The sequence below is a fragment of the Leptopilina heterotoma genome, unplaced genomic scaffold (genome assembly GCF_015476425.1).
Source record: "Leptopilina heterotoma isolate Lh14 unplaced genomic scaffold, ASM1547642v1 Lhet_59, whole genome shotgun sequence".
Classification (NCBI taxonomy): domain Eukaryota; kingdom Metazoa; phylum Arthropoda; class Insecta; order Hymenoptera; family Figitidae; genus Leptopilina; species Leptopilina heterotoma.
Window position 1 is genome coordinate 552384 of NW_025111133.1, and position 18573 is coordinate 570956.

General features: G+C 27.9%; 3 protein-coding genes across 3 annotated transcripts; 2 read left to right on the forward strand and 1 right to left on the reverse strand.

The window, feature by feature from the left end:
- Positions 1–370: 370 nt before the first annotated feature.
- LOC122509029 (serine/threonine-protein kinase PLK4) lies at positions 371–4945 on the reverse strand. The gene is made up of 11 exons (XM_043622772.1): positions 4721–4945; positions 4554–4649; positions 4084–4297; positions 3895–4007; positions 3607–3699; positions 3228–3509; positions 2528–3046; positions 2029–2331; positions 1599–1874; positions 1286–1468; positions 371–1027 (listed from the first exon to the last, which is right to left on the reverse strand). The coding sequence occupies exons 1-11, from the start codon at positions 4763–4765 to the stop codon at positions 851–853; spliced, it is 2301 nt and encodes a 766-aa protein (XP_043478707.1). The 5' UTR covers positions 4766–4945; the 3' UTR covers positions 371–850.
- A 432-nt stretch (positions 4946–5377) lies between these two features.
- LOC122509030 (RNA polymerase-associated protein Rtf1) lies at positions 5378–11154 on the forward strand. Its single transcript, XM_043622773.1, has 7 exons — positions 5378–5598; positions 6342–6591; positions 6681–7094; positions 7175–7409; positions 7482–8208; positions 9133–9400; positions 9511–11154. Exons 1-7 carry the CDS (start codon positions 5515–5517, stop codon positions 9615–9617), a joined length of 2085 nt encoding a protein of 694 aa, XP_043478708.1. The 5' UTR covers positions 5378–5514; the 3' UTR covers positions 9618–11154.
- Positions 11155–12589: 1435 nt separating this feature from the next.
- LOC122509031 (cofilin/actin-depolymerizing factor homolog) lies at positions 12590–17838 on the forward strand. The gene is made up of 3 exons (XM_043622774.1): positions 12590–12748; positions 16646–16888; positions 17156–17838. Exons 1-3 carry the CDS (start codon positions 12746–12748, stop codon positions 17354–17356), a joined length of 447 nt encoding a protein of 148 aa, XP_043478709.1. The 5' UTR covers positions 12590–12745; the 3' UTR covers positions 17357–17838.
- The last annotated feature ends 735 nt before the right edge of the window (positions 17839–18573 follow it).

Sequence of the window (18573 nt, forward strand, 5' to 3'; positions counted from 1 at the left end):
TGTTTATAGTTTAAAAGAAAATTTTCATTAAATCTTTTCAAATTTCAGAATTTAGGAATGATTATATACAAATTCTTTGTTTTCGAATATAATTTTGAATTTTAATTTAATTTTTCTTTTTTTTTTGAAGATAAATTAAAACTATGTTAATAAATTGAAAGAATTTGTTTAAAATTATTAAATATACAAATTTTAATATCGATTTGTATTATTTCGGAAATATTTTTAACACCATTTTATAAAAATGACGTGAGAATTTGTATAAAAAATTCCTAAATTCCTTACATCTTATTTTCAATTAATTTAAACAAAAATTGATTTGAAATATAAAAAAAATACGATCAAATGAAAATCACATTTTCTTTTTTCATTTTTATAAATTCGCTATCTCTGGTCTCGTGTCTTCTTTGCTTGCATAATATAAAAATAACAATTATTGATATCGCAAGACAATAATGCACATAAAGTTTTACCAAAAAATTCATTGGTAACGAAAAAAAATACGAATATTATAATTTCAATCAAACTGTCAAGGAAAGTTAAAAGCGAACTGCAAATAGAAAACTAAAATTATTGTCTTTATTGTTATGTGGCGCAAATAAAATTAAATTACGTGTATGGTAATTTAATCCATTTGCAAATTTAAATATATGTATAAAATCACCTTTCTCTCGAAAAAAAAGATTGTATCTATATTAAAATAGATTGTCTTTCTTCATATTTTTTTTTTCATTCGTTTTTGATATCTTCAGTTACTTATTTCTCGAGTATTATTTAAAAATAAAAAAATAAAGTTCTCGAGTATTTTTTAAAACTATTTAAATTAGATCTGACAGTTTTTACTTAAAATCTACCTTATTGTTTTATGTTTAGTCTGAACGAGGCACTTAATAACAATTGGCAAATGTTTGAGCTTTTCCCTCACAGTAAATGGTATATCTACATTTTGTCGATTGTGGTTGTACTTTGTTATACTTCCATTGCAGCTTTGGTAAATAATTCCACTTCCAAAACTTTGCGGACTGGCCTAGGATTTAAGAGAAAAATTCTATTAAATTCAATATTAATTTTCAATATTATTTTAAATTACAATTATTAAATTAAATATTAATTTTCAATATTATTTTAAATTACAATTATTAAATTAAATATTAATTTTCAATATTATTTTAAATTACAACCATTAAATTAAATATTAATTTTCAATATTATTTTAAATTAAAACTATTAAATTCAATATTCAAGTAAATTTATGAATCAATAGTTTTCACTGAAAGATACTTACAGTAATAGCAGATCCATCCTTGTAGTCTATTCTGATGTCACCTGACGGTAACTGAGTCGTTACTCCAACACCTGGGACCATAACTTTTTTTACGTCCGAAAAGGACATTTGAACCGAATTTGAACGTTTTGATCGGCTCACTGTTGTCGATGCCACAGAACAAGTTGCATTAAAAGAGGGTATCTGTAAACAAAAAGAGAAAATTAAGAAAAAAAATTTTGTACCAGAAAAAAAAATATTTTTCTACTCTTAGCGACGATGATAACATCAGAGCAAATTTAATTAATTCGAAAAAATTAAGACAGACACTTACGACTGGTAGATTATTCATAGCAGTAGATACATTTTCTTTGCCCCGCAAACAGGGCGAGTCCGTCAGTGCCGATGGTGGTTTACGACCAATAATTGCAGGAAAAAAGGAAAATCCGGTCGCATTTTCCAAAGAAGTAAAATTTGCTTCCACGACAAGGCAATGTTTGTAGCAATCTGAATAATGATTCAAATAATTTTCTAGGTGTGGTGGAACTTTTGTTTCTTCGTAAATCGTTTCTTTTTCTTGTACTTTTATAATACCATTCGCTTGCAGTACCTAATATTGAAATAATGAAATATATTTATTAAATAAATTTAAATATTTATTAAATAATTTTAAATATTTATGAAACAAATTTAAATATTTATTTAATAAATTTAAATATTTATTTTATTTAATTTTATGTAAAGTATTTAAAGTAGATTCGTACCTTAATGCCATCGTAGAAGTGTACTTCGCAATTCGGATTAGGACTGTTCTCCATAAATAAGCACTTCGATTTGGCAGTGTAAATGGTTAGTTTAGGAGTTTTTGCTTTAACTATATTTACGTAACGGGCAGCATACAGATATTTTTTGTGATGCCGTAATGGCAATGTCTCGTAGGAATAAATACTGTCCACTCCTTGAGGTGGCATTGGCAAGGGCGACGATTCCGCTTCTTGATGATCGACACTGTATAAACAAATTCGCAGTCCATCGTTCGATATTCGACACACTTCGGTTATTTTCTCCTGAACAGAAAATTAGAAAAATTACTTTTCTTCAATTTAAAAGTAAAAAAAGTGAAAAGAAATTAAAAAAGGAAAAAAAGTGAAAAGAAAGTAAAAAGAGGAAAAAAGTGAAAAGAAATAAGAAAAAGAAAAGTCAACAGGAATTTAAAAAATTAAAAAAAAAGAAAAAAAATTAAAAAATAAAGTAAAACCTTACCGTTAATCCTTTTTTCTTCAAAAACTCAATGCACACTTCTCCATTTTCAAGAATAGTGAAGAGACCTTTGTTTGTCTTGTGCCTGGTCGGAGGAAGTCTTCGTGAATCGAGAGGAGGGACTGACAATTTACTGGAACCATTCTGACTGGATTCTCCAGCTTCTTCGGTTGCACGTTCCTTTTTCTTTTGCTTCTGACTTACTTGAACATTTCTAGGTTCTTGCATTAGACCACTGTCGTCAACTAGCGAGAAAATTCTACTTTTTGGAGGCAGAGGTATTCCGGCAAGAACGGAATTTTTCACCTGACAAGAATCGGAACGTTTAAGACGATTGGAAGAATGATTTTTGCCAACAGGTTCACTGGTTGCACTTGATCCCCGGCCACAAGAAAAATTAGGTAACAAGGGAGTACAGGAAGTTCTTTCCTCAGATCGCGAACGCAGTCGCATTTGTCCACTTGCACAAGACATTCGGCCTGAAGAACCGAGACCAGAGTCAGAAGACATACTTCCTTTACCCTAAAAGTAATTTTATCAATTCAGTAAAACATCAGAAATTAATTATTAACTTATTAATTAATTGAATTATTCAATTATTAAAATACATTAAAATATTTAATTTTAAAGTTTATACTTTATATTTATGTTTAATTTTTTACGAAACTTGCCATTTGGGTTCATTTTAAAAAACGTAACTTACACCAAATATTTTAGACTTTGCAAGAGTCGCTATAAATGGATGCTTGGAAATATCTCGCAATCTAATTCTCTCCTTTGGATTCTTTTTGAGTAATTTATCAATGAGATCCTTTGCATTTGCCGATAGGTGAGAGGGGATTTTATAATCTGCCATAACAACACGAGTCAATGTACTTTTAACAGCGTCAGTGTCAAAAGGCGGTTTGCCCACTAATAATGTGTACATCATACAACCCAGTCCCCATACATCCGCTTCTAAACCGTGTGAAGATCTCGTAGCCACCTGTAAATTTAAAAAACGATTCAATTCGATAAATTTAAATTTAACAATTTTTGACAATTGTTTTTACAGCGATAATAAAAAAAATATAATTATTTACCTCTGGCGATATGTAGTTTGGAGTTCCACACATTGTCAAATGCTTCTCATCCGGTCGCACTAATCGCGTAGCTAAACCAAAGTCTGCTATTTTCTGTTTGAAAAATTAAATAATTAATTAAAATACTCATTTTCAATTTTTAAATATTAATAAATTTCAATTGTTAACTTCTTATCCTTTGAAGAATTTACGATTAGAGAATTAAAGTTTAGAAATTAAAGTTTTTCAATGATTTTTTCCATTAAAATTGTTTTAAAGATTTTGTTTTAAATTAATATAAATACTTACAACTTGCATATTCTTCGTCAACAATAAATTTGATAAAGACATGTCTCTATGAAGTATCTGATGAGAATGTAGGTACAATAATCCTTGAACAACTTGTTTAATTATATGTCCAGCTGCAAATGAATTTTTATTTATAAAAAAAACTGTGAAATTCAATTTAATTATTTAAGAATTTACAAATGTACGAACCACTTTCTTCATTCAGGGGAAGCAAGCCCTGCATTTTAAGATACCGTTGTAATTCTCCATTGTGACACAATTCGAGAACTAAATAAACGTAGTTGGAATTCTCAAAAAATGTATATACTTCAAGAATTGCAGGATTTTTTAGACTAGAATGAATTGATACTTCCTGTTGCACTCTACCCAGCATCCCAGCTGCTTGCATTAGATTTTTGTCGATCTATTCAATTTCATTCGATAAAAATTAATATTCATTTAATTAAATGTAGTATTTATAAGTTTTTAGTTCTAGGAATATAATTCTACCATCAGAGACGGTGCTAAATTTAGTATTTAAATTTTCTTTCAATTAAATAGTTTCACTGTTAAGAAAAATGCCAATAAACATAATTTATCGATCGCTCAATCAACAAGTGCGATTGAAAAAAATAGCCTTGACAGTTGTAATTTCAAGATAATAAAAATATCGTTCTCACCATTTTGATCGCAACTTCCATGCCACTTCGAAGGCATTTTGCTCTGTAAACACTGGCAAAACCACCTTTTCCCAATAAATTTAGAACCTCGTAATCCTAAATAATAAAGATGCATATTAATGTTTTTATTCTCGGAATAAAAGAAGAGCATAATTCAAAATCTTAACCTCTATTTGTTCACCAAATCCGCCCGACAGCACTGGCATTATCATAGTTTCCTCATGAGTCAAATAATATTGTTTAACACTTTTTCACAAAAAAGCACTTAACTTAAATATACTTTCTGACCATACCCAGAAAGGTAGTCTGTTTATTTATAAATTCGTTTTGTAAACAAAAACTACATGCACGCGCCAATCGCCATTGAACTTGAACGTCAAACCTCAAACGGTTGTTGCATGTAGTGAACATATGCACAATATGCTACCAACCTTGAAATCCGTATCGTCCGTGACTCCGTGTCAAAATGAATTGTACCCCTACTTTTCATATTCTAAGAAAATTATCCATATAATCACTAATTTATTCCTATTATTTCTTTATTTCCATCTAATTATTTATATGAAAATAAATATTTAACATAAAAAGAAATTTAAAATTTAGCACCCCCTTGTTGGCTAACCTGATTCAAATGAAAGCCGAATCACGATTGAAATATAAAGGTAACTTTTCAATAATGCAGACTTCTGATTGGTTCGTTATAAATTATTAATTTGCTCTATCCAATGGCAGTAATTTTATAAAAAAAAGTTTCCCAATTTTCGATTTTTGACATATCGATATTATTAGGCAAACTTCAGAGTGTAATTACATTCCTATATTCATTTTGCTGCAATTCTCTTCTTACTGCTATTTCCCTCGTTTGTGCTCGTTTGTGGTTGCATCGTATGATCGTATGACATTTTGATTTTGTGTGAGGTGCATATTTAACACCTTTTATTCTCAAAAGTACAATTAAATTATGCCTAAAAGAAAAAATAATGCTCTCATTGACTCTGACAGCAGTGGAAGTGGCTCTGGAGATAGTGGCTCTGATCTTGAGAATGTAAGTTCATAACCTGCATTTGACACAAGCCTTTTTTCCGCAACAAAATTTTCTTCACAAATATAAACCAATAGTCTATTATTATCATTAGGATACTATATTTAATTTTACACATTATTTAACAATTCAATCGCAATAAATGGAAATTCTTACTTGCAATTAGTATAATGTTAAATGAAACGCTCACCATAGGATGATGATGGTATAAAGTTTGTAAAGTTTATCAAGAAGGGAAAGAAAAACCGTAGGTTTATCGTTTGTTTATTCATCAATTAGTAGTTAAAATTATTGAATAAAATAAACTTATGTTCCAACGGGAAAAATTTGTTTCATGAATAATTAAAATGATTCATCAAATTTAGTTTTAATGTTTTTGGTTTTGTTTTCGAAGTATTGATTATGTTTCTTACGTTTAATCATATACAAGTTTGTTATAGTTTTTCTATGTTGGGATTCTACGGAACATTAAGAAAAAATGGAATAAACATTGCAAATCAATACAAAATAGATTTGAATCGAAAGTATTTCATTATATGTACTAAAAGTTGTATAATTATATTTTGAGGTTAGAATTTCATAACTTTTTGTAAATATGAAAAATTTTAACAGAAAATACAAATTTAGAAGAAGTGTTTAAAAAAATTTTAGTAAATAAAAATAATATGCTTGTAAATAATTGTTTAAGTATTTGGAGTAGAGGTTTTTGGATGAAAAAAGAAAAAATTAATTTTTCTTTAAATTAGGAACTTTTAACTTTGTCGAAGAAGAAAAAGAATAAATCACAAAGTGAATCACCCGTTGAAGATGATTCATCAAAGAAACCTGCCGATTCTGAGACATCGGACTCTGACGATGATTGGGGTGCGAAAGGTGGAAAGGCGAAAAAGAATAAAAAAGCTCCGGCCAAAAGATCTAAGCGAAAAATGACCAAATCTAGTTCAGAAGATAGTGACAGTGAAAAAGAAGAGTCCAAAGTCTCTGAACTTGAAGAAGGTAAGATCATATTTATTTGAATACAAAATTCTTCAAACATTAAATTTCTTAAATATCTTTTAACTAATTTTTTTCACATTTTATTTAAGGCGAAGTATCAGATTCCGATGCGAGTGTTTCTGACTCAAGCCAAGAGGAATTTAACGATGGCTATGACGACAAACTGATGGGCGATGAAGAAGATCAAGCTCGACTGGCACAAATGACTGAAAAAGAACGAGAACAAGAAATTTTCAAGCGTATAGAACAACGTGAAATAATGAAAACAAGATTTGAAATTGAAAAGAAGCTGCGAATGGCTAAAAAACAGGAATTAAAGAAGCAGAAGGAATCGAAAAAGAAAGAGAAGGGAGGAGTCGATGAGAAGGAGAAGAAAATTGAAAGGGCACCAGATCCAAAAGAACGTAGCAAAGACAGAAAGAAAACAATCGAGGAAAAGCAGGATAAAAAATTCCACGCAATGTCTCTACTAAAGGCAAGAAGAGAAGAAAAGAAAGAAAGAGGTAAAAAAAAATTGTGCCGAAAATTCGGATCTTTATAAACTTCTTTTAATTGTTACGCGAGGTTATTTTCCATTTTTCAGAGGAAAAAGAAAAACAAAGGATAGAACAACAACAGGCACAGTCCAAGGATGAGGAGGAAGAATTGGAAGACGATCATAAAGGTGGAAATAAAACGAAACTCAAGGCTTCTGATATTTATTCCGATGACAGTGGATCGTCGGACAGTGAAGCGGAAGATGATTCATCAAAACAAGTTTCCAATCGTAGATCATCTTCCAGTGATGAGAAAGATTCAGACTCTGATAACGATAAAAAGTAAATATTTTAATATTTGTTTTTTCTTTCCCTTTATATTCAGTTACTAAAAGCATATCTTGAAAATTCCAGATCCGTAATGAGTGCAAAAACAAAAATAAAGAAACCAATTTATGTAAGTACAAAAGAGGATCTAAACAAAATTCGTCTCTCCCGCCACAAAATGGAAAGATTCGTTCATCTTCCATTTTTCGATCGAGTTGTTCAGGGTTGCTTCGTGAGAATTGGAATTGGCAACAATAATGGAAGACCAGTGTATCGAGTGGCGGAAATTAGTGGTGTTTGCGAGACCGGAAAAATTTATCAATTAGGCGGAACTCGCACTAATAAGGGTTTAAAACTTCGACACGGTGCTCAAGAGCGTGTTTTCCGATTGGAATTTGTCTCGAATCAAGAATTCACAGAATCGGAATTCTTCAAGTGGAAAGAGACTTGTGCACTGCAGGGTATATCTCTTCCAACTTTTGAAGAAATCGACCTTAAGACGAAGGATATTAAAGAGGCGATGGTTTATGAATTCAAGGAGGAAGATATCGAGAAGATTATTCGAGAGAAGGAGAGATTTAAGCAAACTCCTTATAATTATGCTATGAAGAAGGCTAATTTGATGAGAGAAAGAGACGCGGCGAATTGTCGAGGTGATGACGAAGTGGCGACTCGATTGAATTCCGAACTCAATGAATTGGAGGAGAGAGCTTCGGAATTGGATAAAGCGAGAACTGCATCAATCTCGAGTATATCTTATATCAACGATCGAAATCGAAGGAGAAATGTGGCGGAGGCTGAAAAAGCAATTATGGTAGGAATTCTAGAATTTTTCACTATTATCAATGCCCCTAAAGTTTTTAACTTTCAACGAAACGAAAGCTATTTATTTCTTTTTTAATTTTCGTCTTAATAATATTGAGTCTAAAAGTAGTTTCGAATTTTTAATCAATATTATTTATTTTAATTTGTTAATTTGTTAAAACAGGGTTGCCACAGAACAGGGAAAAGTCAGGGAAATCAGGAAAACGTCAGTGATTTTTAGAAAAAGTACTGGAAAAAATTGAATTTTTAAAATTCATGAGAAAACTCTGAATTTTGATGTTTCTTTTGTTTGCCTCGTAAACTATGAAATTACCCCGAATTTTAATACAAAACCTTCAATTTTGTTCTATTTCTGACAATAATTTCTTTTTAAATAACTTAATTTTTCAAGAACTATCTGAAAATTATCACTTATAAATTATTTAATGAATAATTTTTACAATTTTCATAAATACTAGATTGATAGAAGAATTTTAGTTAAAAATAATAAATAAAATTTAATTTTTGAAAAGTTACAAATGATTCCAGAAATTGAATTATTTTCAAAAGTTATAAAAATTCTACTAAAAAAATAATATCTAATTAAATAATTATTTAAAAAAGAAGTTATTGATGTTTTTGAATAACTTTACTTTTAGAGAAATTTACAAATAAAAGTATAAAAGTATTAGAACATTTTTTTGAGTATCTAATAATTTTTAGAGTGAATCAGAATATTCTTTGGGTTCAGGAAAAAAGTCAAAATCAATCAGCAAAAAGTCTGGAAATCAGAGAAAAGTCAGGAAAAAATAAAATTGAATATTTGTGGCAACCTTGTAAAAATATTTCGTTCATTTGAACGTTGGAAATTTTTTAAACCTTATCTGTTTTTTGTACTCCTTGATAGTTTTATTAAATTTTACTTTAATTACAGGAAGAAATAAAAGCGACTAAAGGAAGAACAGTGGATGATCCATTTACAAGACGTAGTACAAAGCCGAGAATGGTTTACAAACCCGATGAAGTGGACGATCCTGAAGTTTTGCCTGAAGTAGCGACACATTCTGTTCGTCCTGCCGAAAAAATTTCCACATCCAACGAAAAGGAAAATAGTCAAAAAGTTCCTAAGAAGCAAAGTACTGAAGATTTATTCAGCGCTCACAATTTCGACATAACAATTGATTTAGAGGTGCCAATTCCAAGTAAGTATCAGTAACTTTCCATTTTCCTATTTTTTTTGTTTGTTTTTTTTGTTTTAATTTTTTTTTACTTCTTTGCAAGAATTTTTAACGACCGTTGTAAATTTTTACAGGTAACCCTGTTAGCATATTACCCAAGCCAATAAATAATATTAAGGACACAGGACCTCGCAGATCATTGAATTTAGAAGACTACAAGAAGAAACGTGGCCTCATCTAACACTTCGTAAATTATTACATTGTTTGAAAAATAACGCCACCTTTCTTTATTAAAAAAAAAACTTGTGCGAGAATAATCAAGAAAATTGCAGCAAAGGAAAAAGGCGTAATTTAAATTTAGATGTTTATGGTATTTATACTTTTAAGATGATTACGTTTGCTTCCATTTTTTTTCTCTACTGGAAGATTTAATTTAAACTTCAATGATTATAAATCGTGTAAGAAGGAAAAATAATTTTTTTTTGTAAACCTAATTTTTAATAGTGAATTATTGACATGCTCGCGGCAATTGTTTTCTCTAATATAAATTACAAGTCGGTAGTTCGTTCCTTGTTTATTTGTTATACATAAAATTAAAAGACGAAGTATCGTCATAATTGTCGTTCTGGGTCAGATGCAACTTGATGTAGTAATTAAACATAATAAATAAGTTAAGAATGCAAGAAAAAAAAAACTGAAAACTTTTGACATTTAAAAAGTGATCCTTTCAAAGAGTATTATTTTTGAGATTCTTATTTATACAATTCGCTTGAATTTTGTTTTTATTTTATTATTTTGATTATAATTTTACATTTGACTGAAAAAATGAGAAAAATTTTGACAAATATTTGACTTTGAGTTTCAATTACAAAAAATAATTTTAGACTTTTAATTTTCTTTTAATCAAAACCTCATTCAGATGCATCGACCAGTCGACGAAAATTATTTATTGTAGAAATAGAGAATATTCTAAAAGCTCAATCATACTCATTTTAAATGTATCTACACGAACTGAACAATGAATTAAATTTTTTAAAACTGATTTCATCAATGTAATAAATGAGAAATTCTGTATTAATAATATAACTGTTTCTCAATGAAATTATCAGTTTATAAGAATTAATCTTTGATGTGCTTAAATTTTTTCGAGTTAAGAATATTGAATATTCTTACCTGAATTCAATTTTAATTTTAACTATTAAATGAAATTATCAATATGAGTACAACTTTTATTCACACGTAAGATTTATGATTGTAATGAGTGTGTATTCAAGGAAGCGATGTTAAATATTTTCGATTAGATCACTAGTTGTTAGGGAATGTAAATCGCTTCATTGAAAAAGATAAGAGTGAAGGAATGAAGTAATTTATTTTTTTTATAGTTTATTTTCAAATTAAAAACATATTTAGTTTATAAAACAAGCATTTTTTTTTAATAGATAAATAACTTTTTTAACTTTGTAGATACTTAAAAAAATAGGAAAAAATGAAAGATTGAAAGAAATCGAATATTCAAATTTGAAGAAACTTCTAAAAAAAGAAAAGAAAAGGCTGTAAATAATTGCTAAGCAGAAATTAATAGAATTTTTTTTTCAGTATCATATTATTTATACTGTATGTTGAAAAAAATGATAAACCGATAAGAAGTATTTACAATTAATTGTAATCAATTCCGTACCATTAGGTTCGGTTATTATAAAATTAAATACGTTTGATATTAGTTCAAACATACATTGTAAAAAATAGTTATGTTTAATAAAATTAATTCTAAGAACAAATTTTATTTCTCGAGATTATTGTATATTCATGGAAATGTTCTAATTTATGTAAAATATTATAAATTATAAATTTACTTTAAAATAAGAAATGTAATCAAAAAGTTGAAAAAATTTCGAACTAAAAAAAACTTCATATTTCAATTATAATTATGGAATATACAAAAAAATAATTTCAATCAGTTTTATAATTAAGACGTTATCAATAAAAGACTTTATCAGTATATTGCAATGTTATTATAGATATTTGTTACTTCCTAACAAATAATTAAGTTCGATTCTACTGTTAAATTTTTAAATATTTTTATTTGTTTTGAATAAGTAAATTCCACCAAATTATTTCTAATCGTCGAGTTTATTTGGTGCTTGCCAATGACCATATAAGGCAATTTCCCCACACTCCTTCTGATGATTCGTTAAAATGACCGGCATATTTTAATTACAGAGTATAAAAAATTACATTATTGGAAAATAATAACTTTTTAATAAGTATTGTTATCAATAAATGTCGTTATCTGTTATCAATGTTATTATCTGTTGTTATTTTTGCTCCGCTCAAGATCAAATAATTAACTATATTTTCTTTTATATTATAAATATGTTTAAACAATATTATTGTTTTATTATAAATAAAATTTAATTCATTGTTTCTAATCACAATCGCATGCGCGCCTATCGTTTATTTCAGTTTATTTGCTGCATGCCAATGACCATATAAGGCAATTTCCCCACGCTCCGTCTAGTGATTGGTTGACATGACCGGCATTAATGACAATCGGTCCCAAACTATTAAAAATTTGAAAAAAAATATTTTTCCACTTAGGTGTAAATGGTGTAAATTAAAAAACTCCATTCTCGAATAAATTATCTATTCATTTTTTTAACAACTAATAAATTTTTGTCTATTAGAATATTTTTTCTTTCCTTATTTTTAAGTGACCGAATAACGCAAAACCCACGCGCAAAGAAATTTGCAATTTATTTTTGAAAATTAACTAAATCCCCCCTTCGATTTAAAGTAATTAATGAAACAATTTTTTGTAATATTAAAGCATTATTATTCGAATAAATATTTACAAAATTTTCCAATAATATTATTGATAAAAAATATTAAATAAATTCTAGCTGTTAATTCAGGTACGTGTCAAGGAACAACGACTCCCGGTTTGAAAAATTGGCGCTTTTTTCAAATTTCTTAATTGTAATTTCCAAGGGGAACAAAGAAATAGGATCAAATAAAGAAAGGAAATTATTTTTTCAATTTTGCAATAAAATTTATAGGATAAAAGTCAACTTTGAAGGATTTATACCATTTTGAGTAACAATAGTCAGGTATAATATCCAAGGGGCCTATTGATTTATTGCTACTTCGCGCTGTCTGAAATTTGTTTCAACCAATCAGAAATCGACAATAGTGCGCGCGCGCAAGCGTAGGAGTACAAGTTTTATGCAGAAAGCCAGGATCCTCCCTTCCCGTTGTTCGCGACCCCCGACTGAACTGTGAGGTCCAGTTAAAAGTTAACTCAGGCCTTGTGAAAGTGTCAATAGTATTTTAATTTTCGTGTCTTTTTGATACTGGATACAACTTTATAAAATGGTAAATATAAAATTTAACTTTCTACATGCAATGAATGCAATTAAATTAAAAACCGGCGTTCGACACTTTGTGGTTATACCGGACTAGACACGCCAGCCGCCATTTTCACCCCGGCAATAAATCCCAGAGGCCAATAATTTTTATCATATTACACACACTTGATGGCATTTTCTCCTGTATTATTTAAAAATGTATTACTTGTGGATATTTGATATTGAAAAATGTTATTTAAACATTCGCGAACTTGTATTTTTCAACGTAAGAAGAAAGGTTTACTTATGGATCAGTGGATTCAGGAAGCGGACGGATGAATCATTTTCAAGTTTGTGATACCGTGACGATACTGATTTCATGATTAGTCTCAAAAATACAAGAAGTCTGTGTCGAAAAAAGATGTAATATTTTTAAGATTTTCGAAAAATTGTTCTTTTTTCTAGGGCACACAGTGTTTTCGGTATTAAGTGCTTATCCTTTTTTTTTCTCGTAACAAACCGGCTGAAAAATATGTGTCGTGAATTTTCAGGATCGATATTACCCCAGCTATGTTTAAGCATCCTTCTATTCACATCTGTCAGAATAGCTTTAGTAATTATTTCCTAATTTGGAATATTTTTTTCGCCATTAAAAGACATGTGTCTCACCTTGAGTTTCACATGGATACTTTTGCTGCATTTTGGGATATGAATTTTAAATCTTCTGTTTTTCTCAGTTTCTAGAAGAATTTTTAAACACAGTTTTATTATTTTATTTTCAAACTAATTCCTGGATTTTTTAAAATCTTTTTTAATTATTTTTTATCGATTCCTCGTACGCTGATAGTTTTGTTCGATATTAAACAATTAAACAAGCGTTTATTTATTTAAAATTTTCATTCAATTCACTGAATTCTATTAGAAACACGTTAGATTTGGAGAAAATTCATAAAAGAGAGAAATGTTCTACTGAATTTATTTTACTATTGAGTTCCAGTTCTTTGGAGCATAAAGTCGTAACTTTTTTTTCGTATTTTCACAGTTATTAACGTCACAACAAAATAAAAACTATTTTCTTCTAAAAAAAATTTACAGTAAATAAATATTGAATTTTTATTAATTCTACCGTACTCGTTGAATTTCTTCAAATTAACTTTGATATTTTGCGAAATTTAATTCACAAACTTTTCCATTTTATGAATTATAATTTTTTCATAAAATTTTTTCTTCAGTTAAAAATCACTGTTTTCGATTATTTTTAATCACAATTAGCTACAAATATTGTTAAAAAGGGCTATATTTGAAATTTGAGAAGGTGTTCAGTCACCTTATGAAAATTGTGTGAGATACTTGATACTTGTTAAAATAATTTGATACAGAGAAGATTCTGTACTAACAAAAGGTTTCTTGTACTCAACACCGGTAGTTGTCGAGTAGTTTTGTCAGATAAATATTGTTTCAATTCTCTTAAAAAATGTTTAAATTTAAAAACATTGATTTGTTTTAAAGAATTGATTTTATTAAATTTATTATTTTGTTGAATTTATTTATAACATTTATTATTTCGTTGAATTTATTTATTAAATTTATTATTTCGTTGCATTTATTAAATTTATAATTTCGTTGAATTTATTTATTAAATTTCTTAATTAAATATACTTGAATTTACATTGCATATGGTGTGGAGTAAAAAATGATTCGTCTACAGATGTGCGTGTCAATGATCGATGCACACAACCGAGTTGGGATCTTCACTTTCCAGCTTCTAATTTTAATAATAACTAATCTCCCCCACCAAACATATGCACCGAACTTGTTCACACTTAAGGCTCTTTCATTCACAAAAAACATCAATTGTCACTAAACTGTAACAATTTATGACGGAATTCTCCTGCGGGAGCAATTTTAAATTCGGCTAAATTATCAAAGAAAATTATTTCGAAAAGCAGCAATAATTTTTTAGTTTTATATTATTTTAATCGAAAATAAATCAATTAATTACTTCGACAAATATGATCATTAAAGAACGTCAAGTATTTTTTCTGATTCACGGAATTTCTATATTTTTTATTTATATTATTATGATTTTGAGTAATAAATTCAGATTTTCAGAAGAATGATTCTGCAAATTCATATAACTATTTTTTATTGCTACGTCAATATTTTGCAAAATAAAATTCGACGTCATTACGTTTTCAATGGGAAACAAACATAAACTTTTGCCAAGTTATATGTGAGATAATATGATGTAAGTTCTTAAAAATACAGTTTATTGTTTTGGTTTATAATTTCGTAAATAATAAAAAAAAAAGAGATTTCTTTAAAAAAAATTATAACTTTTTGTCCCTTTTTCTATTTACCCCATAATATATCCAGATTTAAGAAGCAAACGTCAAGAGAAAATTATTAAATTTAATTTCCTTTTTTATTCGATATAAATTTCTTCTTTTTTCATTCAATAAATTAATCTATTTTCTTTGAATATGGTAGTGTGTTAACCCTCACTATGACGCATATATATACGCATCGTAATTACTTCCATTCCTGTAGAATGACGCATACTTTTATCATTTAAACAGAAAGCTCTTTTTTCGTATTTATATACCGAAAATAATTCCCTTTTTTAAATGGAAAATTAAACTATATAAAAATTATTCGCGCAATTTAAAATTAAAAGTTTTTCGATTTATGCAATTGGAAAAATCTTTTTATGCAAATTTTTTTGGAATGATACCCAGTCGCATTTATAATATATTTTGGCAGAGAAAATCAAAATAATGAGTGCAATATTTTGATTTAGGAGTAAGTAAATTTCGTGACATTTGATATTTTAGTGTTTTTATCATTTTTCATTCATAACAATTTTAATTTCAATTTATTTTTTAGAAAAGATTTTATTTAATTTATTTTATTATTTATTTTATTATATTATTATTATTTTTATTATATTATTATTATTTTTATTATTTTTATTATTATTCATTAAATATTTTTATTTTTAATGAAAATTCGTTTATTTTGAATGTATTCAAAAACTTAGATTATTAAAAATTGCAATGAGAGTAAAGTTTCTCGTAAATTGATTTATTGCTCTTTTGTTGTACATTATTCCAATCAATATTGAAGGGAAAAATCTTTAAAGTTTATTTTTCGGACAAACGCGAGGACATACAAAAATAAAATCTTCCCACGCACAAATTCGACACGAAAAGAGATTCCTCCATCTTATTCTAAAGTTATCTCATGTTCTTGGACACGTGGTGCGTTGCTCTATAATTTCAAATGAAAAGTGTCTGCGACTCTTTTATTTTTTTTACATATATTGGAATCTGGAAAATTGTTTTATTTTCACAAATTAATCATTTTGGCATTGTTAAATGACAAAATTATTCATTTGTGAAATAAAACAATTTTCCAGGCGAATCTGATTTTTTATTATGATTCTATCTTCAGTTTGATTGAAATTGACAATTTGCATAATATGATTAATGTCCCGTTCAATCGAAGGAAATATTTCCCCAAAATTACTATTCTGACATGAAAAATAAAATATTTGATGAAAAATTAATTTTTTATATTTCGTTCCAAATTTATTCGATTAAAAATTAATTTTCCAAATTTAAAAAACAATATTTTGTAATAGAATTCGAATTGAATAAAAATATTCGTTCATTTGAATGTTCAAAATTTTAGCTTGATTTTTATTCAAAATTCTCGCAGCAAAATTTCATTCTTGAAACTATATTAATTTGGAGATTTTTTTTATTCAATAAATATGTTAATTATTTTTTTAAAGTTTGGTGAAATAATTAAATAATTAAGCTGTGGTGAGAATTGATTTTTAGATTTAAAAAAAGTGTCGAACATGACCGTCAATATTTATTGAAGCGTATACAGGAGGAATAAAAAATGATATTATTTTCAGGCATCTGGAGTCACTGTGGCGGACGTTTGTAAGACAACTTACGAGGAAATAAAAAAAGATAAGAAACATCGGTATGTTATTTTTTATATTAAGGATGAGAAGCAGATCGATGTCGAAGTGATTGGACCTCGTGATGCAGCATATGACGCTTTTCTCGAAGATTTACAAAAGGGCGGAAGCGGGGAGTGCCGTTATGGTCTCTTCGACTTTGAATATACTCATCAATGCCAGGGTACATCTGAGGTGAGACAATTTCTTTTTCTTTTTTTTTGTTAAAGCAAAAACCAGATTTCTTGACTTGAAAATCCAATTCTAATCAAAATTATAATTATCAATAAGCTGTTTTCAATTTCAACAGTGACTAAAGTATTTTATTCTTAATTTCTTCTGTTTTTATTTTTTTTTTTTGAACTTTTTGAACCAAAATAGTTTGAAGATCTATTTGTCAATAAATCCTAACGATAAGTTTATAATTATATCGTTTTATTAACTACAATCCTTCTTTTTCAGGCTTCTAAAAAACAAAAGTTGTTCCTGATGTCGTGGTGTCCCGACACAGCGAAAGTGAAGAAGAAGATGTTATACTCTAGTTCTTTCGATGCATTGAAGAAATCATTAGTCGGTGTGCAAAAGTACATTCAAGCAACGGATCTTTCGGAGGCATCCGAAGAGGCTGTGGAAGAAAAACTCCGAGCCACTGACAGGAACTAAGCACAAACAAAAATAATAAGTATTCAATCAGTCCGATAATTATTATTAAAGGATAAAAAAAAAGAAACCTCAAGTGGTCAACAATACAGGAATCTTCTTCCTAAAGAATGCTCCGTACCGTCGCATCGGGGATTCAACTTTTTACATATTTTTCATCTTAAAGATGCTTTTATTGCTACATGTATTGAAAGGGGGTTTTAAATGGGATGGGAGGGCGGGGGGATAAATCAAGGAAAATGTTTAACACACAAAGAAAAAACAAAACACAAAAAACAATAGGGTTACATTTTTTCATGCTGCGGACGATGTGTGAATCTGTCTGATAAAATAATAAGAATACTATACTAATATAAATGGTATAAAAAAATGCTGATTGTAAAAACGTGTGCAGTTTATACAACCGGTCAAACAGTAAGAATGAGAGCATTACATTTTTGTCACAAGCTGTATAATGTTTAAATTAAATTCATTTCATAATGATATCTTTGTGGATTTTTTTCAATTTTTTCCTCTCCATTTCCTTTTCTAAAGATTTTAATTCAAAGCAATTTCTTTTTCACTTTTTGTCAGATTTTTTCCGATTCTTACTTAAAAATATAAATATTACAGGCTTCTGCAATTAGTATTTTCCACATTATTTTTTTTAGCACAGATAATAATAATTGTAAATTATAATTAAAATTTAAACTTATATAATATAAATTATAATTAATTTTAATTATAATTAGTTTTAATTATAATAATTAATTATAAAATTTTCAAAAACTTGTTTAGTCTTTAGCAAAAGTTTGCTAAAGACTAAAATTTTACAATTATAATAATGTAGAAATTGTAGAAAAAGTATTTTTAATCAAATAAGTTATCATTTTTATTTTAATTGAAATTTTTCAAAAAAACCACAAGTTTTGAAGTTTAAATTTTCAAAATCTGAACAGAAAGGAATCTTAAAAGTTAATGTACTCGAATATAAATATAAATTTTAAAACTTGAAAATTCGATTTTTAAAATTGTCTACTTATTTATTTTAAGAATTTCTTTTATTTCTATTAATATTTGTAGAATCGATTGCACAAGATTGAAAAAAACATATTTTCAGGAAACAATTTTTATTTATTAATATCATTCATATAATTATACAACTATACATATTTTTATTTTAGTTAATAATTTTAAAACAAAACATATTAAAAATAATAATATTAAAATAAAATAAATGG

Bases quoted from the DNA above. Each gene is read 5' to 3' on its own strand.
- LOC122509029 (XM_043622772.1), bottom strand. From the start codon at position 4,765: ATGATAATGCCAGTGCTGTCGGGCGGATTTGGTGAACAAATAGAG. The intron at 4,650-4,720 runs GTTAAGATTTTG...TTTATTATTTAG, and splicing joins GATTTGGTGAACAAATAGAG to GATTACGAGGTTCTAAATTT. The intron at 4,008-4,083 runs GTTCGTACATTT...ATTCATTTGCAG, and splicing joins TCCCCTGAATGAAGAAAGTG to CTGGACATATAATTAAACAA.
- LOC122509030 (XM_043622773.1), top strand. From the start codon at position 5,515: ATGCCTAAAAGAAAAAATAATGCTCTCATTGACTCTGACAGCAGTGGA. The intron at 7,095-7,174 runs GTAAAAAAAAAT...TCCATTTTTCAG, and splicing joins AGAAGAAAAGAAAGAAAGAG to AGGAAAAAGAAAAACAAAGG. The intron at 9,401-9,510 runs GTAAGTATCAGT...AAATTTTTACAG, and splicing joins TTTAGAGGTGCCAATTCCAA to GTAACCCTGTTAGCATATTA.
- LOC122509031 (XM_043622774.1), top strand. The intron at 16,889-17,155 runs GTGAGACAATTT...CTTCTTTTTCAG, and splicing joins AATGCCAGGGTACATCTGAG to GCTTCTAAAAAACAAAAGTT.